The following is a 13,445-nucleotide window of genomic DNA, read 5'->3' on the forward strand; positions in this document are numbered from 1 at the left end:
TTCAGTGCTGCTGGCTGCTGTTGGAAGCAGAAATTGCTGCAGAGCACTTTAATTACTTAAGTATAGAGAAACTTACCTGTTCACTTCTTTTTAAAATAAGCGCCATCCGGTTTGAGATCTTGCTTGCCTGGCTCCTACCTGTCTTTGGAGGTTTGTAGCCACTGAGTCATGTTTTGCCAGCTCTCACCTCTGCGTGATGGTGGTTTTGATGGTGGTACACCAGGCTGGCCTGGGAAAAGAGTGCGGGAAAGGCTGCAAAGTCTTGTGGCCGACTGACACCCTGGTGATCAGGAGTGCGTGATGCAAGGGCTTGCAGCCCCGTGACATGGCAGGCCACTGTGACTTCACAGATGTGTCCCTTGAGGTCAGCCTCTGATGCAAACCTGAGTGGGTAGGAGTTGTCTTTGCTCTCCAGTTTGAACCTCACTCTGGAGAGGCTCTCTCTCCAGAGAGGAAGCAGCAGGTGGTCCCTCTGTGGCTGACTGTCTGCCTCCTTTATCTTTGTACGAAAAAGCAAAGAAGCTGTGGTTTAGATACTGCAGTACCCTATGCCAGTTGGACTTTCAATGGAAAAAGAAAAGCCTTACGCCAAATGTAGATCAAGTAAGTCTATGTCTGTTTCTCTGCAGTAATTTCTCTTATTTTAATCTTAACGGTAGGGCCTCCAGTTCTTTAGGTTTTTGTCAACTCCTTATGTCTCCTATAAGGCAGAGCATGTGCTACTGGTTATTTTTAGCATGGAAAATTTTAAGAGCCCACGTGGTCCCATTTAGTTTTAACTGTGCCAACCTTGTCCAGTTCTCTTTCACGCAGATAGTATTTATTTCCTGAGTGCTGTATCTCTAACTATAGGGTTTGTAGGGAGGCATCCCGGCCTTGCTGTTGAAGCTACATTTCCAATTTAGCTGCCTGCTCGTTTGCTCTGTGGTCCTTCAGGACAGCCTTTAATTCCAGCCTGGATTGCCACTGCTTTTGGGGTTTGGAAGTGTAACCTCTCCAGCGCTGGGGCGGAAGGGGAGCGGAGGAGGCAGGGACTGGCAGCAGTGTAGGGTATGTCCCTGCAGAGCACCGGGGCTCAGTCGCTTGGGACTTGTCTCTCTTCTTGTAGAGACTTGAAGCAGCTTGCCCCCAGAACAGACCTCCTTGTGTGTAGAAAGCCCTGAAAATCCGGAGCAAGTGCTTGCTGAAGTCTCCTCTCGAACCTTGAGAGTGAATTATCTGGCTTTTCTCTGAACCTCATGCTGCAAACATTTCTAACCTAATAAGGATGTGTATACTGAAGGGTTGTTTGTCCTGGCTAGGGAAACAAGGTGGCTTAAAACTGCTCTGGGACCCTAATGTGAACAAGTAGAATAAGTTGACTGTCCTTGGCGCTTTTTTTTTTTTTTTTAAGGTAGGCAAGGGTGTGCGTTCATTCTTGTTCTCATCTCCCTGGTCTTTACCAGGAGCTTTCCATAAATCAAGTCAGGATAGAGATTTGGAGAGCTGACTGACCCCTACTCTCCCCTTGCTGTCTTAATCCCATCCTGACCTACCGTGGGGATTATTTAGCAAGTTGGAAAAGTCTCATGTCCTAGCTGCAGCTCTCTGGCCCTGCCTTGACAGAAGGTGTGACATTTAAACCGGATTCCTGACATGCCAGAAAGAAGTGGAAGTGGCTGGCGGTGCGGGGTGAGCGCATACAGTGTGCGAGCTCCGCGCTATTTTTGGTGCGGGACTGCATGGGGCCCTGCGTGTTGGGAAACGGCACTGGGGCATCCAGCCCTTCGCACTGGTTCTGGCTCTTACGAGCCGATCGTCTCCGGTCCAAAGCCTCCAGAGCTGCTGCGTTTCTCCAGCTGGCTCCTCCTGCCTGGAGAGTGCGAGGACTGTCGGGCCAGGCTCCCTCCAGTTTGGCAGTGTTTAAAGCCATGTGATTTGACAAGTTGCCACGTTCTGTTCTGCTGCCGGCAGGAGAATCGCAGGCTTTCTTCCCCCCATGTGTTTAAATGATCCTATTGCCCCTGCAGTCCTGAACTGGCTGTCAAATTGGCAGCGGAGAGCGGGTTTTGTCGCTCTTAAACGTGTTGGAAAAGGCACGTGGGCTTTAGGAGCTCTCCTGTGGAGGCAATGGAAGAGAAGTATGTGCTGCATCTTACAACCGTTTGGTTGAGCAGGTTAAAAATCAGTCATCTTCTAGGCATCACGTAAAAAGTGACATTGTGACCAGCGTATCGAAATCAGGCCAATGAAGTCTTCCCATCACGTTTACGTTAGGAGATGTTTGTTGGTGTTAGCTGTCCCCTAGCCGACCCGGTGCTTTAGGGTGTCTGCTGGCATCTTGTACAGACCCACCACCTTTCATCCCTTTCTAGCTGATGGAAGGATGTGGAATTCCCATTTAACACGATCACTGATAGTATAATGCAGCTCTTGCTAAAATTAGTCAAATTAAAAACATGAAATTAAATGAGCTTCACAAGGAGCAGTCAGCTAATCCACCAGTCCCCACTGATCTAAATATCACAGAAGAGTGAAGATCTTTATGTTAAATTATATTAATGTTGAAAATGACTCTTAGAACTGTTTTGTCTGCCAGGCTTTGGGATAGGCCTGGCCCTCTGTGGGGCATCCTGCTACTGCCTTCCTGCGCTGCGGAATTGTGTGGGACTATTGTTTGTACAGTTGGTGCAACTTAATAGGGAATCGGATAATAATAGGGCTGTCTGTTTAATCAGGAAAGCTTGCTCGGAATGGACTTATGTGAGCTACTTTAATTTGAGTTTGTGGTACGCCTGCGAGACAGCTTGTAGGGTGGTTCTGCATTAATTATAACAACTTAAGCAGACAGCAGACGAGCACTCGCAGTGGCTCACAATGTGCCATTGTGCTGGAGAGCATAAATGTGAACCTTTTGTCTTGGGAATGTACAGACTTCACCCTTTCCATTTACCAAGTTCCAAAAACCAAACATCCAAATTATTGCATAGGTTTGTTGGTTTTGGTTTTGGTTTTGGTTTTTTTTTTAAATTCCAAATCTCAGATGTTGCCGTTAACTGAAAGTTCATCCTCAGCAGTGAGCCCTGCTACCTGACTGTGTAAAGCCAGCTGGAAGTAACTTGGATTTAGAAGAAAGCAGCTATGAATGTCCAATTAACACACACTCAAGTTTTCTTTGTAGAACAACGTAAATACCTCTTTTGTGATATACTGGAGATATTACTGGATTTCTTAAGTCATGTCTGCAGCTGACCTTTGATTTGGGATTAAGCAAGAAATTTTCTAGTCCCTGTTTTTGCCAGTCATGTATTTACTTGCCTCGGTCGTTAGGACTCCGTGGTAAACAGTACAGAAGCAAGGCTGGCGTCTGAGCTAGCTTGGATAAAGTTGTGTATTTGCTCTTGTGGCATGGGAGGGTGTGGCTGGAGGAGGTGAGAAATCTGGAGAGAATATTAATTTTTCTGAGGCTTGGATGCTCGGTTTGAGCCTGAGGGAGGCATGTTTTTGTCCCTCGGCTAGAATGTAATCAGCTTGTCGTGAAAATCAAGGCCCTAAAGGAGAGTTGTATTTGGAAGCTGTGGTCAGGAGGCTTGCTCTGATAACAAGTTTTTTTCCGGTTGAGACAGACTAAGCATAGTTGACAGAATGACTTGATTGCCTTGTCTTGTCTCGGAAATATTATGCTTCTAAAGAGGAGCTAGATAATGCTCTTTTCCAGTGCGTGGTTCCCATTTCTAGGACTTTGCTATCTCCTGAAAACAATCTTTATTTTTGTTGCTCATTGGCAAAAACAGGCTCTTGAGGCCTGTTTGGAGAAAAATCTGTCATGTGTAAGCATCACCAGACATGTGATGTTTTGCTTTAATTCCTGCTCAGTGAAAATATAAACTGTAAGTGCTTTGCAGCAAGGCTGTTTTGGGGATGTGGGTAACTGTTTAGCTTTGTGTTCCAGCTGTAGACTTTCCTTAAGGAAAAGGAAAGGCATGTCAGCCCTGCCTCGGATAACCCAGGTGAGGCTTGTAAATGGAGGAGCATGACTGGGACATGAGTCTCGGCGGTGTGCAGGTGGGGAAGGGTGCACACACTTTCTAAGTCAGAGAGACAGCTTTCGACTCTGGAAAGTCAGAGAAGCAGCAGCTGTCAACATAGTAATGTAGAACAAACTTTGGAGCTGGGTTCCTAGGTAGTAGTGTCCCTATCCGGGCTGCTTTTGCTAGATAAATACTGCGGTTGTAAGGGCGCTATAGCAGATTTCCCATCTTCACTGCTGCAAAATCTTGTAGAGGCACTTCTGGTTATTGGGAGGCACTTGCTTGATCAGGCTGTAGCTGTTCTTTGTTTAGGAATTCCTACACTGTGTGTATAAAAGTAAATGGAGTAGCTGCGTGTTGCTGTTTAGCGTCTACTTAACTGCAGACTTCTGTCGTGTGCCCGCTCACCAGCCTCTCGCAGTTGCTGTGGATGAGAACATTTGCAAAGCACTTCACCTTCACTGAGCTATTATGTTTTAGAGAAGTGCGTGTTGTCAACCTATGAAACTCTCAGGAATGTGGTGCTGCCTTTCAAGCAGAGAAGTGGGGAGACCTGCAGCGTGTCAAGTCTGTGTCTCGGAGTGCTGGTGGTACCGCTGTGCTGTGAACCCAGCCTGATGCTGGAGAGACTTGCAGTGCCGGATGCTGTCCTTGTGTGTAGTACTGACCTGCGAAGGTGAGGCAGGAGAAAGAAGGTGAAATTGTTTTACATGTAAAGGTGGGATAAGGTGAAATTGGTGAGCGTAATGGTGAGAAATGTCCAGATATTCCTAGTCTTAGGTCAGGATCTTGTTCTGTGGTCTGTTGGTGGAGCAGAGATGTGAATTTAAGGAGTGGCTAGAAAACGAGTCTGTTCATGCTAATAGAAATACCTCAAGGCATTTATGAAACTTTAGCCTTGCTGTTACCTTTCCTGTGACTATTGTAACATGGCTTTTGTTTCTTCTTCTAGACATAATTGCTAAGGATCTGTAAAATGGCTTCACGTTTCCGCAATATTATCCCATATGCCATACCTGGAGTGCTGGCACTTGTTGGCTGCTGGTGGATCTATTCCCGTAGAAAAAAGCATGCAAGCTATCATGATAAACAAGCAATAGCCACTGAAGAAGAGCAGCAGGAAGAAGCGCCAGAGAATGATTCACCACCCAAAACAGAAGCATGTGTTCCTCGAAGACTGCCTCTCTCGTCAGAAGAGGAATGCCGAGAGAACGAAACCTCGACCTCCCTGCTCTCAGCAGGGTCGACGACGCCCTCTCTTCTGTCTCAAACTCACGAGAGGCTAGATCTCTCACAGGACCTTCCAGACCTGTCAGTAGTGACAACGCAGCCCAGTACCCTTGAGGACGACAGTGAAAAACTAGAAACGACAGGATCTCAAGATGAAAGCGGTGTCCCTGCTTGTGTTTCTCTCCCTCTGATCTCAAAGAGCACAGAGTGTCACGGCAGTGCTGCGCTGAGCCTTGTACAGGATTCAAGCTCTAGTGCAAACCAAGATCAGTGGCCATCAGCATCAGCGACACTGACACGAGAGTCTTTGGGAATCGTGGAGGATGGTCCAGGCTTGAATCATGAGCGTCGCAGGGCAGCAGAGGTGGATGGAGATCGCTCAGGAGGTAAGGGATTTGAAAATGCTCCCATGAAAATGTGGTGAACAAATATTTTATGTGCTGTAACCCTTCTGCTTCAGAACATGTTCAGATAAGTCCTCTTCATCTTTACCTTTGCCAGTAGATGAATATTTAGGCCTCGTGTGCAGGTGGGTATGCATTTGCTCTCAGAATTCCCGTCCCTGTAGGATCCCGTGTTAGCTGGGTGATCTTCAGGGTATACGACGAAAGGTTGAACAGACTGGTCTGCATTCAGCACAAAGCTTATTGTCTAAAGCGAAGCATGTGCTTGAGTAGCCCAGTGAAATGGGCTGTGTCTGGATGTAGGCCAGGCTGTTGAACACCTTGCTGGTTTGAGACCTGCTAATGCAAATGGTTTCTGCTTCAGTTCGGGCAGCCTCTAGTAAGGACTGGGTTCTTATCTGTGTTTGTGGGCTGCTGCCGAAAGGAGGCTGTAAGGCAGGTTTCTGAGGTGCTGTTGGATGAACCAGGGAAGTGCTCTGACGAGCTGTGATAAAATCAGTTGGTTGCAGACCAATTACCCTGAAGCCTTTTTGCTTGGAAGGGTAGGTGCATGCCAAGAAATCCCAACAGGGAGCAATGTTCGTGGAGTTCCCCCATCTGTCTCTGTGTTGCTTTTGCCTTCTAGATCCTGGATGATGTGTGCCTGGCAGAATACAAAGCTGTCTGAGCAAACGTTAACCCGTGTGACCTTGGGGATGGATGTTAAAATCCTTTATAGGACCCTGTGGCGCCAACAGCCCTTAATGACAGGATGTCTTTTGTAATTGCTACAAAGTAGTTGGAACGCTGCTTGTTGTGAGACATGGGGAGTGAGTTTGCCAACAATTAAGGATTAAACCCACAAAACATTTTCACTAGTGAGAGTAACCACAGGAGGAAAATGGTTTTGCCTTGTTGTGAATGCTGGTGTGATGAGAAGGTACAACGGTGTGTTGTGGAGCCTGGTGATGACAAGGGCTGAAAGCTCTGCAGGGAGACAGGTAGGGAGACGGCGTATAGCAGGTAAAGTTGATAATGTGGCTGTGTTGGATAAGAGGTCCTACAGCTGACCTTCGCACCCAGGCTGTGAGACTTAAATCCTCATCCTTGTCTAGCAAGTCTATTGCAAACAGCTGCACTGCTTGCCTTTGACTTTCGAGGCATCTGTGCTGTGTTACTTATTAAGATGTGGCAAATGTGAGGCAGCTGTTGGGCTTATTTTTCTCTTCGGTCTTGTACTGGGTGATCTGAATTCTTGCAAGCAAGTGAGGATCTTCATGTTTCTGCTTGTTAATCTGGAGGAAGGATCAGCCTTGTTCTTGTTCTTGATCTTGTTACACTGACTGTATCTGGGATCTGACCAGGAGGAAGCTGTTTGAGTTTGTCCCCTTCCCAAGTACGAATGTTCCTGGTATCGGCTGATGGTTTGGGAACAAAACGTAGCTCAGCTCTGGCACCTTGTTTCTTCAAGCATATGACAAATCTGGGCAAGAGACAATCCTCTACCACAGCTAGTAGTGGGCACAGCTGGTGCTCAGGTCACCGTGCAACCCTCGTTGGGGCAGGAATGTAATGTCAATGCAAAGAGCAGACGAATAGGTTGCACATCCCTCCCTGCATGCTGAACTCCCTGTGAAAAGCCCTGTTTAAACCATGTGGGGAAAATACAAAATACCTTGCTGCAGCAGCAGCTCAGTGTTGGTGTTAGCATAGCTCTCGTTCAGCTGGTAACTTTTGACTTAAAGTGTCTTGTCTCTGCTGCTGCATAAGGTGTCACCATGTTTGAAGGACTCCTGCTGAACTCGGGCCTCCTTCTGTTGCATTCCCAGAGGTGTGCAGGTTTTTCTCCAGCAATAAAAGGAAACTTGTAGCAGGCCGCGTGTGATGGGACTTTACCCTTTCTGAAATACCAGAGAACCTGATACAGGATCATCCCAACTGAATGCATAGGAAGAGCTCAATGTCACCTCTCTATGAAATTATATATTTTCATGGCCTTGTGTCTGGTAGCTGGATTGTGTGGGTTGTCTGAATACTGACATGTCTGTATGTCTTGTAGGTTCGGATGTAAATAGCGTGGACTTTGTGGACAGTGGCTGTGCCATGAGGAAGACAGTGAGTCGGCAGAACTCTAAGCTAAGAGGAGAATCCAGCAAGTCCGGCGTCGTTATCTGGGAGATAGAGGTTCCAAAGGTAACCAGCCGTTGGCCTGCTCGCGCATCCTGCCTTGCCCTACATAGCCATCTTCTGGTTCTTCCAGCCTGGTACTGGCTCAGTGCCATCCCAGAGAGATCAACAACAAATCAACGAGGATTTAAGCATTTAGCTCCCGTTAGGACTCAACAGGAACAAAGAGCCAGTACACACCTGTAAACAAGAGGCATGTCAGGGTTATGCCCAGGGTAATGTTGGTTGCTGGACTCATTATTCCCCATTATCTTCCACCCCAATCTGTTAGTCCGATGCTCTGAAAGCATTCAGAAGGCTTTGAGGGTACACAGTTATTAAGGGCAGGTGATTTTTTTTTTTTTTTTTTTCCCTGCTATGTAGGAGGGTTATGTTTCAACTGCCTGTCCAAACCCTTCCTCACAAGCTGAATGCTCGTATGAGCTATTCTGTAGAGCTGCTGTGTCTCTGTCTTTATAGTGAGCTTTCTTTTGCGTTGAGAGAGAGACTGTGTTTTTAGGACTACGTTCATACCTTCTTCCCTGCTTTGTGTATGCAAAATCATCTGTGGCTGTCCTGCACAGCATCGCTCTTGCAGTTCTGCTGCTCAGCAGACCCGAATAATGACAGCCAGTAATGTGAGACAGCAGCTCCCGGCAGGATAAGCATGCTGCCTCGAGTGCTTGGATGCTGTGAGCCCAGGGAAGACGTGTAACGTGCATTTTAATGGATCAGTAAAACACAGGCTAAAGAAGCAGTTCTACAGCAGAAAAATATGTTTCAGTGTTTCATGAAGACAGGCTGTCACTTTTCTTGAAGTAGCCAACTCTACATTGTATAGGATTATCCATACTGACTTGGGCCCAACACTTCTGCTCTGGTACCTGGTCTCTGACAGTAGGTGGTGGCAGGTGCCAGTGAAAGAGTAGAAGTAATAGGGCATGCAAAGACATCTCTTCATCATCCCGCACAGCTGTCCTGGGACTCTGCAGTCTAATGGGCATGATAGCCTGGTTTACTCTCCCATGAATTTGTCTACTCCCTATCTAATCTAATTAGCTTGTTTAAAAATTGCTAAAACTTAGTATTTCATATTTGAATGAAAAAGGCATGTAGCATGCTTTTTTAAAACAAGAAATGGTAGGAGATTGGGAGAGGACGTGACTTCACTTGACTGTAGGAAGACAGTAGCTTTTACCAGGCCTGGTAAAAACCATCGTGTCTTTGTGTCATTCTACAAGATACGAAGACGGATCTATCAAAACAAGCTGTGCTTACTGATCTGTATCTACCTTGACTTGTCATAGACCTGCTGAACTCTGCGCTGGTCCAGCATTCCCTTATACTTATTCTGCCTGGCCCTGTGCTACAGGAACTGGGAATGTGGGTGAAATAAGCCACAGAGAACGGTGTTGTTTGATCTATGTTTCTCTTCCTGACTGTTGCTTTCTTGTTACTTTCATAAAGGAATTAGTTGGCCGCTTGATCGGCAAACAAGGAAAATTTATGAGCTTCTTGAGGCAATCGTCTGGTGCCAAAATTTATGTCTCAACACTACCTTATTTCCGTGACTCCCAAGTCTGTCACATTGAAGGTAAGCGGAATGTCTCTTTATTCATGGTCTAATATGTAGCTTGGGGGCCTTAATTAGATGGGCAAGGAATTTAAACAGATTTAGTGGCTTTGTGAGCCTAGTGCTTTACAAAACTTTTCTAATCGGTGCTGTTACAGTAGAGGTGTATGCCAAGTTGCCTGTGCCTTGGCATTTGAACCCTCTTATTCTAGAGGTGAGAATGCATTTTAACATCTTCGGCTGCTGTAGTTTAACCAACACGTTTTGAAGGATCCCTTCAGGCTTGAAGGAGGAGCTATGGGATGTGTATCAGCAAGTGCGGTCTTGACTGTGAAGGATGTTAGATTAATTGTGGCTGAAAAATATCTGCCAGTGAATTGGGTTCATACTGGAGGCTAACGCTGTTGAAACTGGGGCCTGAGTTGCTCATGTTGGTCTGATATCAGGTTACATGGCCAATCTATTAAAAATTAAATCGTTGATGTAGCGCAGAAGGCACTTCACGGGGTGGGGGTGTCCTCAGCATATCTGTACTACAGACTTTCTGTGGGATTTTTGTCTTCCAGGCTCTTCGCAACAAGTCAAAAAAGTACTGAGCCTGATTGGCAAGAAGTTCAAAGAGCTGTGTCTCACCAACATCTACGCTCTACCTCCACCAACACCACTGACGCTTCATTCCCTCCTTATGACTGCCTGGGTAAGTCCCAGCTTGCTGGCTATGCTGATGTCAGGGTGGAAGGCTGTTGTTGGTCGCTGCTGTCATAGTATGCTACGTCAACGTGGCTGGTTCACAGATGCCCTCAAAACCAGTTGGATTTTGTGTGGCTCTCTGCTGTCCAGCTTATGTAACTGTTACAGATCAGATTTGCCTACCTGCTCTTCCACTGCAGTTTCCATTCTGCCTGAGCTGAGAAATGTAGAATCATAGAATCATTTAGGTTGGAAAAGACCTTTAAGATCATCAAGTCCGACCATTAACCTAACACTGCCAAGTCCACCACTAAACCATGTCCCTAAGCAGCACGTCTACACGTCTTTTAAATACCCCCAGGGATGGTGACTCAACCACTTTCCTGGGCAGCCTGTTCCAATGCTTGACAACCCTTTCAGTGGAGAAATTTTTCCTAATATCCAATCTAAACCTCCCGTGGCACAACTTGGGGCTGTTTCCTCTCATCCTGTCACTTCTTACTTGGGAAAAGAGACCAAGACCCACCTCGGTACAACCTCCTTTGAGGTAGCTGTAGAGAGTGATAAGGTCTCCCCTCAGCCTCCTTTTCTCCAGACTGAAGAACCCCAGTTCCCTCAGCTGCTCCTCATAGGACTTGTGCTCCAGACCCTTCACCAGCTTCGTTGCCCTTCTCTGGACACGCTCCAGCACCTCAGCGTCTTTCTTCTAGTGAGGGGCCCAAAACTGAACACAGTATTCGAGGTGCAGCCTCACCAGTGCTGATCCCTGGGTGGGCGATCCCTGCCCTGCTCCTGCTGGCCACACTATTTCTGATACAGGCCAGGATGCCGTTGGCCACCTTGGCCACCTGGGCACACTGCTGGCTCATATTCAGCCGGCTGTTGACCAACACCCCCGGGTCCTTTTCCACCAGGCAGTTTTCCAGCCACTCTTCCCCAGGCCTGTAGCGCCGCGTGGGGTTGTTGTGACCCAGGTGCAGGACGCGGCACTTGGCCTTGTTGAATTGCATACAACTGGCCTCAGGTCATCCATCCAGCCTGTCCAGATCCCTCTGGAGACCCTTCCTACCCTCGAGCAGATCAACACTCCTGCCCAACTTGGTGTCATCCACAAACTTACTGAGGGTGCACTCGATCCCCTTGTCCAGATCATTGATAAAGATATTAAAGAGAACTGGCCCCAAAACTGAGCTCTGGGGACCACCACTTGTGACTGGCTGCCAACTGGATTTAACTCCATTCACCACCACTCTTTGGGCCTGGCCATCTAGCCAGTTTTTTACCTAGTAAGAGTACGCCCATGCAAGCCATGAGCAGCCAGTTTCTCCAGGAGAATGCTGTGGGAAATGCTGTCAAAGGCTTTACTAAAGTCTAGGTAGACAACATCCACAGCCTTTCTCTCATCTACTAAGTGGGTCACCTTGCTACAGAGGGAGATCAGGTTAGTCAAGCAAGACCTGCGTTTCATAAACCCACGCTGACTGGGCCTGATCACCTGGTTGTCTTGTACCTGCTGTGTGATGGCACTCAAGATGATCTGCTCTGTAACCTTCCCTGGCACCGAGGTCAGACCGACAGGCCTGTAGTTCCCCGGATCCCTTGGGTAAATAAGTCTTCCGACTGCTTCATGCCGATAGTCTTTTTGTATGCAAGGCGGGCCCCGCCTCAAGTCTGATTTCTGTTAGAGCAGCAGGGAGTAACAGTGAGTAGCTTTTGGAAGTGAAATACCGGAGTGCCAGGGCTTTTCCACCCATGGCTGTAAGCCTCAGGAGTTGCTGGTGGAACATGGAGTTGCTGTGAATGAAGCTTGTGTTGCAGTGAACGCTAATGAGAATTTCTTTTCTCCACATGACAGCTCTTCCTCCCAGACGGAGTCTCTGTAGAGGTCGTCGTGGCAAACCAAGTCGATGCAGGGCACATGTTTCTACAGCAGCATACGCACCCCACTTTCCATGGTCTGCGTAGCCTCGACCAGCAGATGTACGCCTGCTATTCTCAACTGGAAATTCCAACCCTGCCAACTCCAGTAGAAGGCATGTAATGTGATTGCTCACAAATTGTTCAGCTGAGAAACTTCTAGGGTCACACGAAAGCCTGATGCCACTGAGTTAGGCTTGGGAAGTTTCCCAGTGGATGAGAATGTGATAGTTCACTTGTCATTTCATATTTTTTTAAGCCGCTGGCAGACTACAGATGCTGCTCTACTCTTCCTTACCCCACTCATCCCTGGAGTACCTCCCCAGCCACTTAGTTGCATGTTGAAATTCAGAATGAGATAAAGTCCATCTCAGGCTATTTCTAATCAACTTGGCATCTGGTGTATTTTTGCTGACAAAGTATGGAACTACTCCCAAATCTTCATAGTGTCACAGTCTGCACGTGGTGTAAAGTGGAGGGTGCATCACATGGAAGGGGGTTACTAGCGCTAACTTTCCTTTTTGGGGACAGACCTCACTGTTAGTGACCGAAGGCTGGAAGGGAACTGTACACCTGGGTAGAACAGCATGGAAGTGGCAGACAGAGACTTGAGAGTAAAACCCACTTCTCCTGCGTCCCAGCTGCAGGCCTTGTCTGGTGGGGGTGTGGGTGGTGGTGAAAGAAGATGTTGGCAGCGTAAGAAATGCTGTTGATTCTCAGTAGATAAGTACTGATGCCTGAAGTGCTAATTTCTGGAAATCCACTTACGCTGAGCCTTTCTCCTCTGTACTCCTGTGTTTTGCAGTTGGCATTATCTGCGCGGCTCCAGGCCTGGATGGGGCATGGTTCCGGGCTCAAGTTATTAGCTACTTCGAAGAGACCGGTGAAGTGGAGCTCAGATACGTGGACTATGGAGGATACGACAAAGTGAAGATTGACACACTCAGACAAATCAGGTCTTTAGCTCCTCTTCTGTGGCCTAAGGCAATATCTGGCTTGAATCTTCATATACCGTTTGAATTGCTTATAGGTTTTTCCACAGCTGAAGCGGAAAACGGTGGAAAGGTTTGGCTCAGCAGCAGCTGTGAATTCCTTGGGAGCACAGCAAGCTCTTGCAAGGCTTTTTCGAAGGGGAGGGGAGAGGAAATTGCAACTTCTGCCACTTCAGCGTGGAAGCTGAGTGAAAGGATGCCTTCAGGAGGCCCTAAATTGTAGTTAATTGATGAGCTAGAAAGAAGATTCAGATTCTCTGTGCCCCAGCCCCATTGGCTGGGAGAGCTGTATTGGATGGGGGTTTTCTTAGACAAGCCCATTAAATACTTGATTGTGCCCCAGAGGTGGGAGAAAAGCAGTACAGCTTCCATTATGGAGGTGGTTTTTGCTTGGAGCCCAATCCAACTTGGCGTGCTAATCAGACTATTTATTGCTGTTGCTTAGATTGCTGGGAGAACAATCTGATTTTTTTTTTTTTACTGT

At 47.3% G+C, this 13,445-nt stretch overlaps 1 protein-coding gene across 1 annotated transcript in view; it reads left to right on the forward strand.

Annotated features, from left to right (window-relative positions):
• Window positions 1-339: 339 nt before the first annotated feature.
• LOC142027761 (A-kinase anchor protein 1, mitochondrial-like) overlaps window positions 340-13,445 on the forward strand; it is a 312,309-nt gene continuing 299,203 nt past the window's right edge. Inside the window, exons 1-7 of the mRNA XM_075021968.1 lie at window positions 340-603; window positions 4,963-5,626; window positions 7,683-7,816; window positions 9,257-9,383; window positions 9,929-10,059; window positions 11,908-12,085; window positions 12,775-12,925. Coding sequence (XP_074878069.1) covers window positions 4,987-5,626; window positions 7,683-7,816; window positions 9,257-9,383; window positions 9,929-10,059; window positions 11,908-12,085; window positions 12,775-12,925 — 1,361 coding nt within the window. The 5' untranslated portion in view covers window positions 340-603; window positions 4,963-4,986. The remainder of the gene's footprint in view (window positions 604-4,962; window positions 5,627-7,682; window positions 7,817-9,256; window positions 9,384-9,928; window positions 10,060-11,907; window positions 12,086-12,774; window positions 12,926-13,445) is intronic.

Source organism: Buteo buteo, unplaced genomic scaffold (assembly GCF_964188355.1).
Source record: "Buteo buteo unplaced genomic scaffold, bButBut1.hap1.1 HAP1_SCAFFOLD_55, whole genome shotgun sequence".
Lineage (NCBI taxonomy): Eukaryota > Metazoa > Chordata > Aves > Accipitriformes > Accipitridae > Buteo > Buteo buteo.